Source organism: Phocoena phocoena, chromosome 12 (assembly GCF_963924675.1).
Source record: "Phocoena phocoena chromosome 12, mPhoPho1.1, whole genome shotgun sequence".
NCBI lineage: Eukaryota > Metazoa > Chordata > Mammalia > Artiodactyla > Phocoenidae > Phocoena > Phocoena phocoena.
In genome coordinates this window covers 56,492,499-56,515,404 of record NC_089230.1, presented here as the reverse complement: position 1 = coordinate 56,515,404, position 22,906 = coordinate 56,492,499, and the positions used below count along the sequence as shown (strand labels likewise).

The window sequence follows — 22,906 nt, the reverse complement described above, 5'->3', positions numbered from 1 at the left end:
GCTCCTCCCTCCCTGGAAGTGGGGAGGCCAGTTGTATGACGACAAGGAGAGTGTCTTTGGCCAGTAGACAAGTTGTCTTCATTACTCCTGTGGGGGAATGGGATTGAATGGGGTATTTTTCTGGGCCTGGCCCAAACTTGGCTGTGCCTGGAGGGCCCATTAGGCTGCAGGTCACAGCAGCTGGATCCCAGGCGCCCAGAGCCGGTCACGCGTCTGGGCTGCCCGCTCCACGAGGTACAATGGAGTCATTGACTATTTATTTACTCCGTACAATAAGGCCGCTGTTGACTTAATTACGAGAGCCTCCCTGCCACCCCAGGGATCTTTAAATGACTAACGGACTCTACACGGCCACTAACTCATCTCTCCTTAACCTCTTTAAGACCCGAGTCTCCTCTACCTGGTCCGGCGCAATAGGCATGTAGGCAGCTTGAGAGCCAGGAGTTGGTGACCCAGAGGGTAGACTGGTGCTTTTGCTTGAGAGCCGGGGAGGGTTTGTCAGGACTGAGTTTCTGCGAGTTTCAGGGCTGGGCTGAGTCAGGCGCTAGCCCCAGGGAGTGGAGGGCGGCAATACTGCGTCAGGCGCGGAGGAGGGCTTAACTCTACCAGGCCTGCAGGGAAGAAGCAACAAAAGGACAAACGCTTGTCTCCAGCCTAGAAGACCAGTCCCTGGGGACGCAGAGTCTCTCTACTTCCCCGGCCTTGGGAATTAGAAACTACAGTGTCCCCAGGGATGAGGGCAGCTCGAGGACTCAGGAGAGCCACGGGATCTCACCTGGCCCCTTCCTTACACAGGCCGGTTGAAATTTGTTCCCCGGCCGAGCGCGCCCGGCCTGTTCCCGCTCAGCCTCACTTAAACCTCCCAGCGAATCGCTGCTAGCCAACTTCCTCTGGGGGCAACTTGTAAAGTCTCTGCTCTAGATAATAGTGTAGGGCCGAGGATAAAATAGCAACGGTATTGAATAGATGTTGACTTTTCCGACCCAGAGGAGCGGAGATAGGGGATTGTTTGCAGAAGCTAATCGTTTCTACTGAGAAGCACGGGGAGCCGGGTGTGCTCGCCGCCGGCGGCCCCTCCCTGGAAGCCGGGTTGCGGGAAGACTAGGGGACTTGCGCGCCCTTCCCCAACTCGGGCCTATTTAATAAGTCTTCTCGACTATAGAATCTAGAGAAGGCCGCCAGGCCTGGAATGCTCCCCAGTCTTCTTTCTCCAACCTTTGAGTCTGCGACCAACCGGTTCGGTGCCCACCGGATCTCAAACCCAACTCCTTTCTGCAATTCATTTGGGAGGTCAGGGACCTGGGAGGAAAGGAGGCGTCGGCCATTAAGGCGCCAGACCGGCACAGAGACTGTCCGCCGACCCTCCCGCCCCCAGCTCCCTACACTCGGGAGTGTCCCTTTCTGTTTTTAGAAACGAAGGCAGGAAGAGGGGCGCCGTGACTCCAGACGTCTCAGGGGGTACAGGCAGCAAGTGGGAAGCGCATTGGTAGGGTGCACTTGAGGTAGAGGTGGGGGTGAGGCGCAGGTCAAGTTCTTTCCCGTGGACTTCAAAGGGAAATGGCAGTAGTTGGACTAAGAGGGCCACTTTGAAGACTACCAGCTGCTCCTCAAATCCTGGCAGCTGAGAAGTTTCGTTGCCATGGTTTCGGAGAGGCATGAAAACCACCACCCAGAACCAAACGCGCTCAGGCTACTTATACGTGTTGCCAACCACCCAGAGCCAGGCAAATTCCTTGGCGATTTGCATCACTCCCTAACCAAGCATCACATTCCCAGTCGCCCCATCTCAGAGTAGGCAGGGCTGTACGCTGGGGACGAAGTCCAGACCGGGGAGTTCATAACGTGCAAGTCTGTGTGGGCGCCCAGAATTTTCGCACTTTCGCTCCTGCGGTCCAGGGGCGAGCGCTGCGCCCTGGTGGCCGCGGCGGCCCAGAGCGCGCCGGGGACGCGGGGAAAAGAGCGCGGCGCCTTTAAAGCAAGAGGCGAGGAACCCCCGCCAGGAGGCGTGTCTGTCTCCGCAGCCGCCGCCGCCGCCGCCGCCGCCGCCGCCGCTGCAGCCGCCGCCGCTCCACGGTCTCCGTCTCAGCTGCCGCCGTCACTTGCGCTCGGCGCCCGCGGCTGCGCTGCTCTGTCCGGGAGCCGGAGACTTCCAGCTCGACCTCCTCCGGCTGCTCCTCCCCGAGGACCACCCCTCCCCCTCTCCGTCCACCTCACCCCCTGCGAAAGGTAAGGGCTTCCCTCGGGTGGGCTCCGCTCCGGGCTGCCTCCTGAGGTGTCTGTTCCCACGAGGACAGGAGGGACCCGGCGTGGGCGAGGGGCATTTTCCGCCTGGAGAGGAAGAAGGCGAGCAGCTGCGCGGCGGAGCCGGTGCGCTCGGGGCACCCGCTGGACCGAGTCACTGAGAGCGGCTTTGTCCCTCTCGCTTAAGCCAATTTCCCTGCAGGCGCTCGCGTTCTCCCCATAAAATAATAAGTGGACGGGTCAGGAAGTGGCCTCAGCTACTGGGACTCACGCGAGGCTAAGAGAGACAGATGGCAAGAAGCTGTGTGTCTGCCTGCGGGTCTGACAAACTCCCCAGCCTTCCTTCCATCTTCCCATTCTTCCATTAACCATGCTCCCTAGTTCCGTGCTGAGGAAGTACAGACATTCATTTTGTCCGGTGCCAGTGTTGAGAGCGTCTGAAAAAACTCGGAGGGCGTCCCATTAGGGCGAGGAGAAAAGTATCACCAGGGTGGATCACAAACGTCAAGAACTTTTAATGACTCTCACCCTCCGATATTTTTACCTTCAAGGAGTTCTTTACTAAACAAGGGGACCTAGCTGAGCCTTTCCAATTTAGGGACTAAGGGATGTTAAGACAACTTACTACTACTGCTATCCTTTTGGTAACGCACAGATTACCTTCTATCATTTCTTCATCTTCATGCTGTAAGTATTATGTCATCAGAAGTTACCTTATGGATTAATGATTATTTTAATTTCACGAGATGATTGATTCATTTGGATCTTAGTTTGTAGTTTAGTTACTGGAAGATAGGCACTGATATTTCAATCTTGATTTGTCTAAGTTCATTACCTTGTAACTTTTTATAGAAACCATTCCTGTACTCACCAAGGCAGCTTCCAATGGCCCTAGGAACTTATTAATTAAACAAACAAAACGAAACACACTGAATAAAGTGTTAGAGAAATAAGTGATGCTAGAAGTCTTACCTGCTTGTTTTCTTCTATTCAAACCCGTTTAAGACTGCACAGCTCTGAAATTAAAAAAATAAAAAAAGATTCCAGGTCATGTAATCTATGCTAATTCAGTTTCTTAATTAAGATACACTTCTTTTCGCATCTAAAAATTAAAACTGTAAATGTCATTAATCATCAATGCAGCAGAATGTTGGTGGAACAGCTGAAATGTGTTCAGAATCACAAGGGATTGCATAGCATAGCATTCATAGTTAGGAAGGGTGAAGTGCAAATACGCAACAGTGTGGTTTTAACTGATATGAGCTCTGACATTATTCTCTGGCACCTCTAATGCCATGGATGAACAGGCTGTTTATTTTAGCTTAGCTGCAATACAACAGGCCACATGTGTGGAAGAATAGGTCAGGTGTTAACTATAAGATGAGGTTTCTCAAATGTCACACAACAGCAGGACTTCAGTGACACGTCAAGTGGAATTCTTAAAAAGAATTCCATGTGAAAAACTTAAATATAGATATAACATGGAAGAACCTTTGAAATTCAAGTTGTCCTGGGATATGTATTTGCTGTTTCTTGCAAAAGGTTTAGGCATTGTCTATTGAAACATTGTGCTGTAAGGATTATTACACATTTGTACATGCCCCAGCAGGTGGCAGCTAACTAGAATAAGATTCATTTTCACTGGGAGGATAGAAAACTAAAATTGCTTCTCAAGTAATGGTGCCCAAGAATAAGAGGTCATTAGTGTCAGTAAATATAAAAATAGAGTGCAAGATGAAGCTAATGACTTTTTGTTGTTGTTGTTGGAACAAGCTCTGCATGAACATGAAATGCATTTTGTTCTTTGCTAATTTATCATAGGCTTGATATCTCTTCATGTCAGCCTTCTATGTGTGTGTGTGTGTGTGTGTTTTTGAGGCTTACTTATAGACACAGCTCCTGTGTGTGCATGCATATGTGTGTGCATTTGCAGTTTGTCGTCTCTGCTTTGACCTTGGAACCTACAGAGCTTTGGCTTCTAGAAATAAAGGTTGCCATATGGTTAAAATGAGAAAAAAAGCAAATGAAACCATGGAATAAGGTGTGTAAATCTCATTATTGCTAAATATATACGATTGTCTGACATCAAACAGTGGGTTTGTTTGTTTGTTTTTTCCTTTGAGAAAGGAGCAAATGACAAATTTAAAAATGAGTTAAATCTGGTCAGTGAATACTATATAATGACTCTATCAATCCTTCATATTGCCCCAGAACGATGATGTATGGTATCAGTATTGTGGAGAAACTTGTAATAACTTCACAATTGCCTTACTATAAGGCATCTTCTACACCACCAAATCATTTTGTTGTAGTATTGGGGAGGTAATTTTAGGGTTTTTGTTGTTGGTTTTGCCCTGGGAGTGAGTGAAGTTTAATGAGAAAGAATGAAAATTGATCTGATAACTCTTGTAACAGATGGAAATCTGGAGGTGGAGAATTCTAAAGCAATAACTAATTGTACATTTTAGAAATGTCTTTAGCCACTGAACATTGACAGCATTATTCAGTATTCTGAATTTTGGTGGTCTTTCAGGCAATTTTCTGTACTGAGAAACAAGAAGTTTAGTGCTCATAAGGGAACTCACAGTTAAAGTAAATGGCTTTTGTAGTAGTATGCCCTGGAAAGGGATGGCTATTAGCACATACTGGGTATGCTAAGCAATCCCAGTTAAGTCACACTGAAATATACACACAACACAGCTGACAAAATAGTCCTTCTGACAATGTGAACAATGCAATAATTCAAACTCCCAGAGTCTGTACAGCAGAAATATGCACACTGTCACTTCAAATGGCACATTACCCATTCAATGTACTACTTTCAAGGTACTGCTCCAGAATAAATTGACGTGTGGAGCGCTGTCCGCGGTACTGAAGAAAGGTCGTCTCCTGTCTTGCAGAAGTTCAATTGGACAGGTGGAGTTGCTGTCTGTGGTGTTGAAGCCTTTCGGATTAGCTGATGGATGTAAATGAGCCTAATTTAGCATATGTGCAAGTTGGTTCTTTGGGGACCAATTAATAGTAAGAAAAATTTGTGATAGACTTTTTACTGCTTAATTTACTGTGTAAGAACTTCATGAAATTAGAAGCTTGATCTTTCACTTTTCAACTAGACACCCAATAAATAATCCCACAAAAACTAAATAATTTAGAATGCTAGTTTTAAGTAGAAAAGCTACAACTGTAACGTCAGATGCCATTATGTTAACAGAATACATGAACAAGGAGTTATGTATGGTACATCTTGTTTTCTGAAGTTCAATTAAATGACAAGCAGACTTCAAAACTGCAGTATTTTGATTAGTCACAACAGAACATGCTATTTTCAGGTAGTAGATATCAATTATATTGACGGATGAAAACATAAGAATATTTATTGTCGCCCTGGCAGTCATTATTATCTCTGCAATGATCAAAAAGAAAAGGAACAAATAGAATGGAATAAATGAGACAGCAAATACAAGACAGGACATGTTGGGCTGTACATGCTTTACAAGAGGTATTTTAAACATGGACTGAAGGAGTCGCTAGATACCCTTGGTTTTAGCACAAGGTGTTCCTTTTAAAGTGCTCAAATAGTCAAATTATTTGATTGAATTGCCTGCTACATTGCAGAACTAGCCATTCATGATACTTATTTTTGACACTGCAGTTATGCCTCCATCTTAAAAAAAAAAATCAATGCCCACTTAATGCCTTTGCAAAATGTAGGTTTATTTTCAAATCAGCATTTTACAATATCTTAAGAAAAAATAGATTTAAAACAGATTTTAAAAATTTTGCTATCTAGAAGAAATAGTACTCATATCGCTCCTTACTTAAAATTTAGATATTCTTTAAATATGATATGATCTTACAATTTTTTCATACGGGTTAACCTATGCTCTGTTAGTTGGTTATGAAAAAGATTAATTTTAAGATACAGGTCCAGCAATTTGCGTTTTGTGCTTCCTGATCACTTAAAAATATTAATATATAGTAATATATTTATCACTATCCATCTTTGTTTCACTTACTAATGTAAAATATCAGGATTGGATATTTTAATCTATATGCATGGAGGACAGCATATTACCTGTTTCAATAGTAAAATATATTTTTATGTTAAAAGAAAATATATTTCTGTACTTTTTTTCTTGAATAAATTGCTACTTGTGAAAGCCAAGACAGTCACTGTCTGGGGACTCTGAATATTCTGATCAGAACACTAGAAAATAATAAGGTATTTTTAGACAAAACTGTGCCACTCAGTGTTGCTCAAGCTATGATTCCATATTTTAGCTCTTCAAGAAACAGATATTCAGAAAACCAAGTGAGAAGAAATTTGGACATAAATTACTGAAGCCTTTGGAGTTCACTGCACCCATTCAAATATCATTGTCTTTTAATATATGCACAATTACTTTAGATAAGGTAAAAATGGGTGGGAAATATGATTCCCTCCTTTTAATTCAACATTTTCCCCCCTAAAAGGCCACTTGCAGAAATCTGTTTTTATTGCTGGGTAGTAATCAAGGAATGTCCCACTTAAGTTTTTAGAGACTATCTTCACCTCTCCAATTGTACTTTAATCTGTATTAATTCCTGGGCAGAATTTTAAAAGTATAAAAAGACCCTCTTTCAGCCTGAAAACAGTTTCCATTTGCAGTAAATTCCTCCATGTTAGACCACTTCCTTTTTTTTACAACTCCTAGGCAAAGTGACTTTGTCTTAGCTTGTCATTTATTAAAATTCATCAGTTGATGTAGGAAGTCCGCTTGCATACATCCGTCACTACCTTAGTGAAGACTCTTACTGGAAATAAATGCACTTTTTTTCCACGCAGATAAATCCGACTTCTTCCTTGCAGCTCAAGGTGGGCGACCAGATCGGTTGCATAATAGATGTTGGGAAGCTCGCTGGCAGGAAGCCTTAAGAGGCAAGCAGCTATCTCAATTTTTCTCACTTAATCTTGGCTTCACGTCAGAAGCTGTGCAGCAGTGCAGTAGAATAGGGCCTGGCAAAACCTTTGCGAGCAAAGCGCCTTTTGTGCTGGGACTGTGGCTCGCTACCGACGCCTCGGCGGTTTCCAAGGCTGGGCTTCCTATTGATTTTCCTCCTCCTTTGCTTTCCCAGGCTCGCGCGGCCGGACATTGTGGGTGTGCGTGCTGGATTTCTCCCGGATGCTTCCCGACTAACATGGATGTCCCACCATCCCTTGCAGTGGAAGGTTGCTCCTTGGCGCAGTGAGTGAAGAACATGCAGCGATTGCTAATGGGTTTGGGAAGCGGAGACTCCTTTCTCTGTCTGTGACCATGCCGTGATCGTGTCTGCGGCCACCACTCGACGCATCCTCATTCCTACCCGAACCGGGAGCCTAACGCTAGATCGGGGAAGTGGGTGCCGCGCGTGTGGACACAGAAACACCATGAAGATTATTTCCCCGCTTCTAAGTAATCCAGTCTTCAGGCGCACCATTAAACTCCTGCTGTGCTTACTGTGGATTGGATATTCTCAAGGAACCACGCATGTATTAAGATTTGGTAAGATTCCCCATCCCTCTCCATCGCCTGGTATCCGGCTCAGAGGCAGCCGGATGTAAACAGGCGTGTTCGCTCCTCTAGGCGGGTGGGCTCCGTGCATTTCGACCCCAGGGTTTGAAAGGACCCACTGTGCTTTTCATTTCTTTTCTCCCCACCCCACCCCTTTACTGAAAAAAAAAAAAAAAAAATTAGCCGCGGGAGGATGAAGTGAGTGTCAGTGTGTGGTAGTGGTGGCTGCGTTGCGTCCCCATGGTAGCCGGTCTCAGAGACGGTAATGACGCTGGGGGTACGGCCACTGCCTCTGCTCCCTCCTGTCTCCCCGGGAGCCTCCCGGCTTGGCCCGCTGCTCCTTCGCCAAGAACGTGCGTGCTGGGGCTACACGCCTCTCAGATGGCCCGGCCAATGAGTTAATATCTGGTAACTCTTTGGCAAGTTGGCGTCTGTCCGCTTCCGCCTGGGACCTGAGCAGGTCCGCAAGTGAAAGGCGCTAACCGTTTTGATTTGTCATCAGAGAGCCTTTTCGGTTCATTCTACCGGTTTTTCCATCCCTGGTGCCTTTATGGGTACGCGGAGCTTTTAAAGATATTGTTGTAAGGCTGAAGGCTCTACTTAACAAGGGGAGGCTGCTGTTTGAGAGAAATAGCGTTGTGAGGGAGAGTTTTTGTTTGTTTTAAACTTGTGAGTCCTCCTCTCACAGGTTTCTCACTGAGCGTCCTGGACTAATAATACATGATGACCAGCGGTGACTGGGGCGGAGGGAGTCTGTGTATGGGAGTCTAAGTCTGCATCTTTATTTCACTTGTAGCATGATTTAAAAAAGCCGAGGTGGCCGTTCTATATGAGGGGAACCCATTGCTTTCCTAAGGAATCAGGTTTCCTTGGGGCTCAAAGGAAAATCTAAACATGAGACTCCGGTGGAAACGCTGGTCAGAAGATTTGCTTGGAGGAAATGAAGCGTGGGCAACGCTCAGCCGCTTTCGATGGCCAATGGAGTTTCAGTAGGATAACTAGTCAGGGAAAGTTCCCTTAAGTAGATAAGAGCCAGAGAGGAGAAAGCCAGCAGGGTAAACGCTCCCACTGTGGGTGCCTCCTTTGACAGTTCGAGTGGATTTAGACCAAAGAGTGCAGGAAACCATATAATCCTGAGTATATGTCTTTGAGATAAAAGCAGATACATTAAGTCACTCAGTCAAATTTAAATCGAAGAGTGATTGCCTGTACTTCCTATTATGTCAGCAACATCTTCTCTCTTCTCTCTTTTTCCCATATGCTTTTTCTATAATGATAAAATTCATCATCTATCTCAGGCTTTGTGGAACCAGGGTAGGAATTCTTTCACATACTGAAAAAAGGAACCCTACCTTCCCTCCCCCACCAACACATAGACACACCTGGAGTCCAGAAGACTGGTAATGACAAGAAAAGACAATGAGTTATAACTGGATTCCTGCTGTAGTAGTTTTCCTGCTTTCTTCATGCCTTTAGATGGTACTTCAGCACGTTGCTCTTAGCAACAAGCGTCCACAGGAATGCTTGTTTCTTTGGATGAGATTAAACAGGTCCCTGTATTGCTGGAAATGTGTGTGTGTGTTCAGCTGTTCTGCTTCAAGCATGGTAAGTGCTACAGTTTGGTGGTTTTGCCCAATATTTTGAGTAGTACAACCTACTTATTTGGAATACTGAGGTGTCTTCTGAAGTGTGTTTGTGAATGAGTGCGTCTTAATGCGTTTGAGGACTGGGTGGGGAAAAAAAAGAAGTCTGGGAGCCGGAAGACTGCCACCAGTACTCTAAAGATTTAATTATTGCTGCTCTGGACTTGCAGCATAATATGTGCTGAATCATTAGATTGTTACATTCGCTGATCATTTCATATCTTCATATTAAAAATCTTGGCGACTGTAGCAGTGTGTAGCAGCTTTCCAAAAGAGCTGACATACACACAAGAATAAATTTTCCTAGACCAGTGCTTACTAAGAATGTCTGTAAGAAATGGGGGAGTAGGCAGACATCTTCCCACCTGTGCCTTGCTACCTTAAACCAACAGCCCGGTTTCTAGATAACTTGTTATTTTCTCCATTAACTTCGAACATATTCCACGTGGAGATCCATTTTCTCTGATTTCTGACCTGAGCTGTGGTGAAGGACTGTATACATGATAATCTTTGGAACATTTACCTGTTGGGGATGTTTTGATGCAATGGCAGGAGTTTTATTTTCTTCTGGGAAAAACATGTTTTGAGTGGGATGGAGATTGGTTGCGCCCATATGAGCCACTCTTGAGAAAGGTTATTTTCAACTTCAGCTGAAAAGGCGAACCAGAGCCTCATCCCAGGCCCAGTGCCTTGGACAGGAAGGGGTTGGAATCGCTGGTGAAGCAGTTGCCCCTGGGGTGCGGGTGAGACCCGCCGCCTCTACTGAGGAGGTGGCATCCAGCCCCTTCCCCACCGACCCCGGTGTGGCTGGCCTTTGCCAGCCGCCGGGCGCCTCTGCGGCGGCGCTATGGCAACCGCGGGGCCCCGCGCGGCGGCCGCCCCATCCCCGAGCCCTCTTCCCGTAGGTGGTGGCAAACCACCTTTACGGGCTCTCTGCTGGCCTTCCCCCTGCTCCCGCTAGTGCTGTGGCCTGAGCCTGCGTCCTCCTACCAACGAGTGTGGATCGGGGAGCAGCCTAGGGTGCTGACGCTTGCCAAGTCCCTCGCCACCCCCGCCCATCTTCCGAGTGCTCAATCTCTCTCTCTCTCTCTGTGTGTCTCTGTCTCTCTCTCTCACACACACGCACACACACACACACACACACACACACACACACAAGCGCGCGTGCGCGGACAAATGCACTCTAGCGAAGCAAGTCTAACACTCTGGCACAATGACTCCTCTCTGGTCCCCAGGAAAACTTCCTGCAGTCGCTTCCGCGAGCGCCTGTGTCCTGGCGCCCCCTCCCATCCTGCCTGGCCTCGGGGCTGCCCACTAGGGCTTGCTACTCCGAAGCCGCTTTGTAAACACCTTCTAGAGAAAGTCCCCCGAGCGCCGACCCCAGGGAGCTTTCCCGAAGCTTCCAGGCAGCCTGGGGAGATGGGGGAGCGACCTGAGGGTCAGCCAAGGGTCAGCTCCTCGCCAGCAGGCAGGCGGCGCCGCGCCGTGGGTGGGTCGTGGCAGTATCCCCGCCTTTGATCTTGGCTTGGCCCAGCTTGGCTTCTCCAGGGCGACCACCCAGCGGGCGCGTTGTCGGGGGACACGTTGGATCTTGGACACTTAGAGGGTCAGTTTCCCTGCTGCAGGTCAGGTCAGAAGTCCTGGGGTCGTCGTTTTCAGGCACAGAGCCTGCGACGACCCCCGCGGGGCTTCTCGCGTGCGCTCCCGCCCGGCAGCCCGCGGCGCCGAGCAATGTAAATGAGGCACCTTTGTTTCCCCGCAGCTGCGGCCCGGCCCTGCTAGCGGCTGGACGGGCGAAGGCGCGAGCCCCAATTCCAAGGTCTCCCAGCACCACAGTGGCTCCGAGGTACTTGAACGTTTCTTTTGTTACTTTAGCCACCCTTCTCTTCTCGCTCGACCTCTGCTCCTGGGAAAGCGTGGGAAGGGGTAGACGCCAGCTCCGGGCGGGGCTCCACGCAGGGCTAGCAGTCCGTCTCGGAGTTTGGGGGTTGGGCGGCCTTGGCATCTTCTTTAAGGAATCACTTCCCAAGCCACCACTTGTTTACGATCTTCGAGATAGGGTCTTCCAAATTCCTTATCTGAAATGGCAGTTAGAATGCCAAGAGCGAAGATAGGAACCCAAACTTTCTCCCGAACTCGTGGGCAGCTTCTCCGAGACAGTCCTTTCAGAGGAGCTGAGATTGTGGTAGGCCACTCATTCCCTTCAGATGTTTCGACCTAGCTTTTCTCTTCGGCGTTACAGTAGGACGGCTTTTTTAAAAGGCTTCCCAGGCGAGGTCTACCCCCAGACGCGCTGGGACCTCCTTGGCACTGTGCGCTGGCTCCATGGCACAGCGCTTAGCCACCTCCCTGCGCACATGCCAAAGGTGAAGGCCACCAGCTCAGGGCCAGCCCAGATTGTAAAACCCACAGAGTGAGAGGGAACAGAAAGTGTTCCTATGGAAATCCCCCTATTTGTTGGCTATCCCATGTGCTCCCAGATAGAATCATTAGTAGCAGATGTGCTACAATATCGAGGAGTGTGAATGAATTGGCTGGGCTTAGAAGCTGCCACTCTCTACAAGATCTTTGGAAGAGATTTTTCTTCCTTTAGGTGAGGTGGGCGGGAGCGGGGGAGCGGCTTTACAGCTGGAAGCTGGAAAACTGGCTCTTGGGAGGTGGGGATAGGGGAGTAATAGAGGCTACTGTCTGAAACAGATAAAGCCCGAACACCTGCTCAGCTGAGCTCTGGAAAGCAGGGGAGGGAAATCTTTCCAAGAATCGCTAAAACAACGGCCACGCTAAAAAAAAAAAAAGAAAAGAAAAAAAGAAAAAGAATCTGATCTGTTTTTTCACGTAAGTTCTCACTTATTCTTAAAGCTTCAAAGAATAACTCTGATGTGATCCATCAACGGAGGCACACTCGTTTCAGAAAATGACTTAAAAATGATCTTTTTGTCCTCTAGAAATAGCACCTCTTCTCCACCAAGACACATGGGACTCAACATGTTTTCTGGCTGTGTGAGGTTGTCTTTGAGAAGTGAACAAGGGTTTATATGTCAGTAGACATTTCTTCAGATAGACACCTTTTGCTTTTTAGCTTAATTCAAGTGATCACTGCAGTGTGTTCAGTCCTGAATTCTCAAATGACACTGTTTCAACATTTACTCAGCACAGGAAAGTTAATGTGAATTGCTCCCACACAAAGGAGGAACATAACATAAACCAAACACAGGATGTACCATTGGTTATCAGAGCCTTTTCAAGTCTATTGACCGTTAAATAAAGGGTTGCCTCTGATGATGATGTAATCTTTGATTTTCTTTTAATTATCAAAATTTCTGATAAATGTCTTGCTCTCTTGTGGTAGAAATTCAAGTGAGAGGGATTTATTTTCTCTTTCTGTTCTTAGGATTTTACTGTTATTGTAGCTCCAATTCCATTGATTCCCTGGAAATTGTTGATGTCCATTTTTACACATCAGAGTAGAAAGTAGTTCACTGTCTTTCAACTGTAATAGCCTTAAGGCTTTAATCTACTGCGTCCATAATACCTGGGGTTTGCAGGAGATCCGAAGTTTTCCTCGGTAGGATGGTCTAAAGTATTGAAATGGAATTGTTGATTGTTTTGCATTTGGGTGGTGAAGCTTTATCTTCTGTGGACTTTCAATTTGTAATCCCGTTATCAAGGTACTAGAAGTGCTTCAAATGAATCTTAAACCCTAAATCTTAGCATGAAAGGTAAGGTCAAAATCCCCTGAAAGAGAAGGAAGTAGGTGCACATCATCATTATTGATTGGTCTAGATTAAACACTGAAGAGGGAGATTTCAATCTGATAACGTCATAGGGCTTCCTGTTTTTCTTTGCTGCTTCTGCTGACAATTTTGTAAGATAATTAAATTGCCTGATTGAAGTCACGGTGGTCATGCGGCAATAAAGACCATTTGGATTTAATGGAATTTAAAACAACAGAGCACTGAACACAACTCTTACCGATCAAGAATTTTAATGGCCCATTCCCTGTGCTGACTAAATAGAATGCCCTTAACAAGTTTAATCGAAAGGGCACGGCAGATGAGCACTATATAGTCTTTATGGTTGAAGATTGGGGAATTAAAATTATCGCTTTAAAAGACTCATTAATGCATTATCAATGTAGGTTAAATAAGCTTTCTTTAGACCTTCACCATATACTGTGAATTTAGGTTGAGGACCAAGTTTCAATAAGGAAATATTATTAAGAGCTCACTTCATAAATGGAATTATATACCTTTCTTATTTCAAAAACAAAAGACGTGTAAAATTCTTTGAGAGGATCCAGGGTATTGAGGGTAAGTGTTGATGACAAATCCTTTCTTTTCAGTAACTGAAAAGAACAAATTTGACTTTTCTTTAAAAGTTTTGTTTTTGGCAATTTTTTCTTATGAGCAATGCTTATCTGTACTAGAGAAACCTCAAAAATAATTTCAAAAAATGTTCTTCTACAGTTTCAATAGAGTCATAGGTATCTGACTTAGGATTTATGCTGTCTTTTTAATCCCGCCCTTGTTTTTCCTTAATGAAACTTATCCATTCAGGTTACCATACTTTAGTGCATTCAGGTTCCTTCTGCCCCTGGAAAAAGGGCAATTCTTTGCTTCACATTGAGAACACATTTAATGTTCTCATTTTCACATGGTGAAAGTCAAGCTTCAGTCTCTTATGGGATTGTTCCTTCCAACTGCTTCTTGCCTTGTGAAATTGTCCTCTCAAAGTTGTGTTCCTTTGATTTTTCTAAAAAAAACCCAAACCCAAGTTTTTATATAAAAATCTCTTCAATTTTGATTGTACATAATTTTAAAAATTGTTTAAAAAATTTCCAAGTTGACCAAACCAAAAGTACTCAGCTGGTTAGGAGGGAGCCTCAGAGTCACCAGTTTTCACCCTCCTGCCCACCCCACGTCCCCACTCCTCACTGATCCCTGAACAAGTAGGCATATTTGTCTCTTGCCTCACACCATTAGGGCCAAACGTTTTATACTGTTATGTTTTCGAAGTGACAATTAGCTTATCAGATAAAACTAATATGGTAAAACTGAATGGGAGGTTAGAGAAGACCCTTAAGATCTTTCTGCAAAATTTTTTATTTTCCATTTTATTTTTATATTTGGGCTTTGAAGCTCTTCTTCATTTACCACAGCATTCAAATATAGCATTTTCCTATTGATTGACTTGAATCCTTCATTTCCTTAATTAAAAACTAAACATTCTTTTAATAGAGACAGGTCACTGGACAGCAGAGCTATGTGTAAAGATCTGAAAGGGTCTGGGGACGTTGTGGCTTTCAGATGTTTTTCCCACGGATACATGTAATTCTATCAGTCTTTCTTTTTGGTTTAGCATTTGCCCTCTTCCGGGGCCCTGTTTTAAGACAAGTATATTCTGAAAGGGAGAGCACATAGTCCCTAGACTGTAAAGTTAGGATAAGTTTATTAGATCAATCGATTCTGTCTGTGATAGAGATGCTCAGATATAAAAGAGAATTCCAGGTACTAAGGGAGTGCTGAGTGATTAGCACTGATGTGAAGGGGAAGTTGAAAAAAGAGGGAAGCCAAATGCTGTTTGATACACAGTCTTTTCTAGCTTTACTGCCAGACATTTCAATGCCTTGTAAATTGATCTTTTTGCTTGTATTAGTCCAAGTCTTTGAGCATATGTGATGATTTGAAATTAGATGTCAATGATATTCTTACATTGATATATCTCCTCCCAATCAAAAGGATCTTTAAATACTTTTCACACCCTTTTAAATCAACAAGGTACTTTTCCATCATTGAAGGAAAGCAAGTGTTTGAAAGGTGTTGCCTCTAATTCCCACTTCTGTCTCCAGCTCTGCCTCACTCTGAGTCCTTGACCTATCACATTGGGAATATTGCTCAGCTAAAATGATCAAATAAGCAACGCAAATATCAAAGAAGTGTTCTGCTTCAGTATCATCATAGGCATTTAGTTTATTTTATGTTGTCTTTTTAATCCTGCTCATCTTTCTACCAACGAAAGCCTCCATATTGTTTATTATACCTTTTAGTGCATTCATGCCCCTCCTTGCCCAGAAGAAATGAAATGAAAACTCTTTCAAGATGAAGGAAAACTGTCAGATCATGTAATATGTGAGCCAAAGGGACCTTTAGAGATCAAGTCTAGTATCCTAGGTTTAGATATGAGTTACCAAGAGCAGTTAAATCTCTTTTTCTGGTCACAGCTAGTTAGTGTCAGATTTTAGACCAAAACATGAATATCCTGACTGATGGTCGAGTGATGTTTTTCAGTGAATTATGCTATTTTTCCAGGGTAGCCTCTGATTCTCTGTGCTTTGCATCAATTTTAGGAAGAGTCAGTGGTTCTGGTAGCTTCCCCTAGACATTTGCCTCCTTTGTTTCTTCCACCTTTTCTTTCATAGAACATTATTCCATAGGTTATCCCTTTTCTTTGTCTCCTTTGTCTGTAGCTCCTTCCATCCCCCTCTCCCATGCCTGCCAGAGTATTCTTCTCCCTGTGTCCAGAACTTTGACCACATCCATTTATTCAGCAGATAGTAATTGAATACATATTGTGTGCCAGGCAAATACAGTTCTAAGACCCAGATTCTGACCTCAAGGAGTTTGTAATCCAATTAAAGAGAAAAGACATATTAAAGCATAACTTGAGTGGTGCAGAAAGTATATACAATGTTGTTTAAAGGAGATTATTGTGGGTTTGCATTTTTATAGGCGAGATTAGACTCCGGCTAGGACCTGTAAAAAAGAAAAAAACTGTGTGATAGGGAAGAAGACAGGGAAATATATCATTGGCAGAAGACTGAGAACAAGAAAAGGAATTTAGGCAGAAGTTAAGGTGAGCTTTGGGATAGGGAATGGACCGGCCCTATCAGAGGATAGTTAAGGCCTTGCTTTTTCAGAGCTTTAATATTTAGGTTATAGGGTTTCCTCTCCTGTTTGTCACCCCCTAGAAAGCAATTGAAAGTGAAAGGATGGGCTTGACTGGGGCTGCAGCAAGCAGTCAAGTGGTTTCTCAGTCTGCTGCTTACATTTGATGATGAATAAGTGGATCAAGTCTTTTCTCTGTGTTATTGAAGTGGAAGCAAAGGACCCACACTTGTCCTTGATCATTGAAACCTTTAAAAAGTTCTTGGTCTGGAATCACGGATAATTCTTTTTTTCAGATTTTTTAAAACACTTTTTTTTTTTTTAGAGAAGTTTTAGATTCACAGCAAAATTTGAGCAGAAGGTATATACCCCTTCACCTAAACAGACAGCAGCCTCCCTGACTATCAAGTGGTATATTTGTTACAATTGGTAAACCTACATTGACACATCAGTATCACTCAAAGTCCATAGTTTACACTGGGATCCACTCTGGGTGTGCATTCCGTGGGTTTTGCTAATGGATGATGGCATGTATCTACCATATGGAGTATCATACGGAGTTTCACTGTCCTAAAAATCCTTTGTGCTCTACCTCCCCCTCCTTATCTCCCCGCCCCCGACCCCACACCCCACCCCCCGCCACCCCAGAACCACAGATCCGTCCACTCTCTCCACAGTTTTGCCTTTTCCAGAATGTTATATAGGTGGAATCATACAGTGTATAGACTTTATAAGTCGGCTTCTTTAGCTTAGTAATAGGTATTTAAGGTTTCTCTGTGTTCCTCCATGACTTCATGGTTCATTTCTTTTTACCACTAAGTAATATGGAATCACGATACTTCTTAAGTGTAATTCTTAAATGAAATAAAGGAATATCTTTTTAACACATGGCCAGATCAAATGATTAAGCATGGATAAGTTTTCAGTTTATCTAAAGGAGAATGCATTGGAAGACTATTTAAAAGTACCCTTAGCTTCCTTGAGGGATATAGTATATTGCCTGTAAGGCATTCTCAATGTTTTTTGTCTAATTCCAAGAGCGTTCCATTACCTGAAACTATATATATATATATATATATATATATATATATATATATATATATATACACACATATATACACACACACATATATATGTATGTATATATATAATAATTGTATCATTTTATATAATATATAATAAAATTATTTCAAATCAGAATTTAAAATTAAATTAAAATTAAAAACAATTTTAGTAGAATGAATTCATTGTAGTGATATTTTCTAATTCTGCATGAACTCAGGACCCCAGACCTGTATGAGCTAGGAATTTTACTCTTGACTTTGTTATCTAGTGGCTGTAAATTAGGAAAAATAATTAAATCTCATTAGGTCTTGATGTCTATTTCTGTATAATGGGCATTACTTGTTATCTAACTTCCAAGGATAATGTTGGAATTAATAGGAAAATGTATAGAACTCTGGGCTTATTGGTAGAAAAGGATTTTGGGGATTGAAGGTGTAGTTGTTCATTTACTGTGTATGTGTAGAGCAAGGTCAAATTTGTTATCACTTGTGTATATTTCATTCAACTTCTTAAAATGTGCATAAACATTTTCAATAGTCTTTTCTAAACTGTTCTTGAATAGACTTCCTTGGATTGCACCTGAAGCGATTATGAACATGTTGAAAGGATTATTGACTAATAGAACAAACTTTCTTCTGAGTTGGTAGCTTGACAGAAGAGCAAGTCCATAGTTTCCTTCTCTGTATATCAGGAATTTAATTGGCATTATCAAATATACACAATATAAGTAAGAAACATATCACAACTAAAAGCCAAAATAATAAGCAAAGAAATCATGCTAAGTCTGGTGGTTTAAGATTTTTCACTTTTTCTAATTTATGTTTAAAAACATTTTCTGAAAAGCTGTGCCTATACTTAATTCTTCATCCATCTGCCTGTTATGAACTTTTAGCTATTATTCAAGTTTTGTAGGTACACAAGTGACTGTATTGATTCGGGAAAGTTTCACAAACACTCAGATTTACTACAGTTGTTTGGGATAGAAAAGGGGGACTTTTCTCTGGTGATGTTGGCATCTTCATCAAGGAGCTGTCCTAGGCAGTCTTTCCGGGACTTACTCTTTAAGGCTCGACAGACTCTGGTGTCACCCATACAGCACTCACCTCATCATTCTTGCTTAAGGCCCTTCTGAATTACTTTTGGCTCTTTTTTTATAAGCTCTAACCCAGTGTTGGGGAAGCAGCATAGAGGTGAGTAGAGAGAGATGAGGAACCCCCTCAACTCCACACCAGTGGTGCCACATTAGAGCATCCAGGAGACCATTTGAAAAGTGTATTCAACTTATAATACATTTTTATATTTGGAAAAATTTTTTTAAGTTTTAAAAACTTCGGAATATGAAGTTTATTAGGAAAATTTCCTGGATGTTGAGGGTAATGAGGTTTTGGAGCACTGATTTCTAACTTTCAGGGGCTGGATGAAGGAGAGGCAGTCTCAAATTTTTATGATAATCCAAAGGATGGATGGCCTAAATGCAGGTTGAAAAATACTCCCCTGTCTTAAGTCTGATTTGGGGTTTCTGGAAGCAGTTCTGCGTCATAGCAGAACTGATGTTGGCGTATGTGAAGTTGCAGTTGAGATCCTGCTTCCAGTGGGTGAAGGACAGGGCAGTATTCCATTCTGTCATCTTTCCCTGAGGATTCTGGGTTGATCCCTCAAGAAGCCTTCCTGGGGATTGGGGGTGATGTTTCAATGACTCATCGTCACCTTGTTCTCTAAGATGCATTTCTCTTCCTTTTACTCTTCCATACATCAACTATCCTTTTAAAAATCTAGATTGTTTTGTCTCCTCCAAAGCGTCTGTTTTAGGTAGGGATTCTATAGAATAAATTCAAGCAAGTTTGGTCAGATCAATGGTTCCCAAACCTTGTTTCACATCAGAATGGAAAGAGCTTTAAATAATTTAAATTCCTGATTCCCAAACCCGGAGATTCTGTGGTTTAAAATGTTCCATTTTTCACAACTGCATAGTTCCACAACTGCATAGTTTTAGTGCCTTCACTTTTTTAGAAAACTCTTAAGAAATGCACTTAAAAGAAACAAAACAAAACTCCCAGGCAGGTTGAAAATCAATCACTGAGCTAGTTAATCCTAAGGAGTTTTTGACCTTAAAATTATAATTCCTCTGGGCGGGTGCATCAGCCTTCTGGACTGACAATTGATAATCATGACTAGGCTGTGTAAAGCAATGAGTAAATTTTGTAGATAAGGGTCGTGGCTTGGATATTTTATCATCCGTCTCAGAACACACACAGTGTTGGGCCCTCAGCGTACCACTGATGGGCTGACTGATCCTTTACAGGCTAAGCATTTAGAATATTTACACTCATATAACCAACCCCACCGCCCAAGGGAATCTTAAGCAGGTGTTGTTTTACAAATAATGTCGAAGATGATGAATAGTTGTGGGACCTTTCCTTCTCAACCTCCTACTAGAGTCGCCCCTAACAGATCATCTTAAAATGTTGTTTTCCCAAAATCTATCCAAAAAAAAACTCCAGCAGACATCTGCTCTAGTTAAGAAGACCCCAACTCAGTTGCCATGAATACATGTAAATGGCCCAGAATCTGGGCTGAAAATAGAGTCCAGCCTAGGTGTTCGTTAGAAACCCCTTGGACTAAACCGTGTCCACCCCTCCCCCAGCCCATTGCTGTGACTATACTATCTGAGTCATTGTTAGGTCATGGTGCCAAGAGTTGAAATCTGGACACTACTTTTGGAATGAAACCAGAATGCTCGTATATTTGTTTCAGGTGGACATTGTCAATAATTATATATGCTGCTTTAGTACTAAAACTGATAATATCTTTATCTCTCCAAATTATTGGTAACTAAGAGTTTCCCATATTTATTGCCAATTAGGTAAAACACCAGTTAATTAAGTATATTCCTATAATTTAACTTGCCATCTGGGAGACTTTATACAAAATTATGTATAGGAGACACCTTATTGATGGTACCATTAACAGTGGCACAATTATAGATTGGTTAGAGATTCTGAAGTATTGAAATCATCATAATTACATGCTAATGACAATTTTAAGATAAATATTGAAGAAGCTCATTGAGTTAACTTTACTATTCCTCAGAATTTTTCTTATTGGGACTCAACTATGTTTACTAATATGTGTTTAAATATTGTTAGTTATTTTAATTAAAATAGTTCAAAGGGGATTTAATGATTGACAGCATGGAAATATGTACTTTCAAAAAATTGTATCTGGTGGTGTGCAGTTCTCTGGAAGACATATTATGAAAAATCCTTTTTTATGGCATGAATTTCACAGTAAGTTTTTTTTTAATTGTTATCTGAATTTTTTTATTTAAGTATAATTGATTTACAATGCTGTGTTAGTTTCAGGTATACAGCAAAGTGATTCAGTTATACATTTGTATATGTATCTATTCTTTTTCAGATTATTTTCTATTATAGGTTATTATAAGATATTGAATATTGTTCCCTGTGCTATACAGTAGGTCCTTGTTGTTTATCTATTTTATATATATTAGTGTGTATTTGTTAAACCTGAACTTCCAATTTATTCCTCCCCTGATTCCTCTTTGGCAACCATAAGTTTGTTTCCTATGTCTGTGTCTATTTCTGTTTTGTAAGTAAATATTATATGCTATTACGTGTGGAATCTAAAAAAATGCTATAAATGAAATTATTTACAAAACAGAGATAGACTCACAGTAGGTTTTAATCCTGTATATTCATCCAGTTATAAGTTAGAATTATTATGCCTTTAACCTTCCCATTTGTTTAGGATAAATTTATATATATGCGTTAGATATGAAAAAATGTACACAGTAGATAATATTATTAATACATTTATTCAAGGATACTCATTTATTGGCTTTAGGTTGGAGTCTCTGACTTTACTAAACTTGACAGGCACAAGGCAGTGGTAATGGAAGTGAATTGCTCAAAGTTCTTTGAATTTTATACATCTTTTATCGCCTAGCAGGTGGCCAGACTACATCAGCAATTTTTAATATAAACAAGGATAGACTCTTAGCTAAGATTTCAAAGTAGCATATTTTCTAAGTGAACTGTGGAGAGAATTTTAATGCTCAAATTTGTTTATTTTTCTCCTGTACGGCGTATGTTATAAGGGAACTAAACGAATATAAAACGATCACTACGTATTAATAAGCAAAAGCCGTATTTAGTATAAGTAATCTCTCTCCCTCTCTCTTTTGTTGCTATTCTTCGAGAAAGGGAGATAAGACTAAATTTGTTTACCAGAAAATAAAGTAATGCTTTATATTGTGGTTGTAGGGAGGATGCCAAAAGCCTCCTATCAACTCTTTCAATTTTGCTTCCATTTTTGATTTAAATTTCCAGTTAATTCAACAAATATTTATTCAGCATTGTTATCTGATCCAGTTCTTTGATTATTGACATAATACAATAATTGTAAAGCAAGACATAACTAAAATTTCAATAAGTTTGAAAATTTCCCCAAAATATGGTTATTATAAAATACATTATATAGAGGTTCCTAATGATTCTGTTTTTTTTTTCTGATAGACAGTAAGATTTTTCAGTTCCATACTGTCGGCTCTGTTTCAGTATTTTATTTCAATGCCTTGATAGAATTGAAGAATCCACCATATTGAAATTCACTTTTAGTTTGATATAACTTATCAAAATGTATATATACTTGGAGATGATTTTTCTCTAATATCTAGAGTTTGTGCTTTAATATATACCCTCTAATATGTTGCTTCTTTGTAATATATACCTTAGTATTTAAGTCTGTTTGTACAAGCAACCAATAATCCAGTGTGTTATTTGTTCATTCATTTAACAAATGTTTAACTGCTTACCTTATGCCAGACACTGTATTGGGCTCTAGGACACTAAGAAGTTGAAAGTAAAAAGAACTGGTCTCTGCATCAAGGATCTCATAATCTACAGGTGTAGGTAACCACGTAAAAGAAAATTGCAAAACAGTGTGACAAGTGCACACAGTAGTAACATGTAAATAATTATTCTAACATGAAGAGAGGCATCTAGCCGCATCTGCATGGAAAGATTTCTAAAGCCTGCTGTTTGCATCTTTCTCTGAGACTTGTGATCTACTGAGGCCTTTACTCAGACATTCCATTCTCTTTTTTTTGCGGTACGCTGGCCTCTCACTGTTGTAGCCTCTCCTGTTGTGGAGCACAGGCTCCGGACGCGCAGGTTCAGCGGCCACGGCTCACGGGCCCAGCCTCTCCGCGGCATGTGGGATCTTCCCGGACCGGGGCACAAACCCGTGTCCCCTGCATCGGCAGGCAGACTCTCAACCACTGCGCCACCAGGGGAGCCCCCATTCTTGATATTAGATTAGATATTAGAATGGCTGTGCTGTTTGTGTTCCTTCTCTCCACTGCTCTAACTCCAGAAGTCTTCAGCTGGACTGGGCCTGTTGTCTCAAATCATAGTGATGCCATTAATGTATTTCACATATACACACATATATATTTATATACAAATATTCATGAACACTTGCACACACACATGTGTGTGTACATAAATGTGTGTGTATATAT

The 22,906-nt window shown here is 42.3% G+C and overlaps 1 protein-coding gene across 3 annotated transcripts in view; it reads left to right on the top strand.

Moving 5' to 3' along the window:
* The first annotated feature begins 7,422 nt into the window (after window positions 1-7,422).
* The window catches only part of GRIK2 (glutamate ionotropic receptor kainate type subunit 2), a 625,962-nt gene continuing 610,478 nt past the window's right edge, over window positions 7,423-22,906 (top strand). For 2 of the 3 annotated variants that reach the window (XM_065888798.1, XM_065888799.1), the window contains exon 1: window positions 7,649-7,763. In XM_065888798.1, coding sequence (XP_065744870.1) covers window positions 7,649-7,763 — 115 coding nt within the window. Of the gene's footprint in view, window positions 7,764-22,906 lie in introns of all 3 variants that reach the window. The other variant, XM_065888797.1, reaches the window with a different exon arrangement.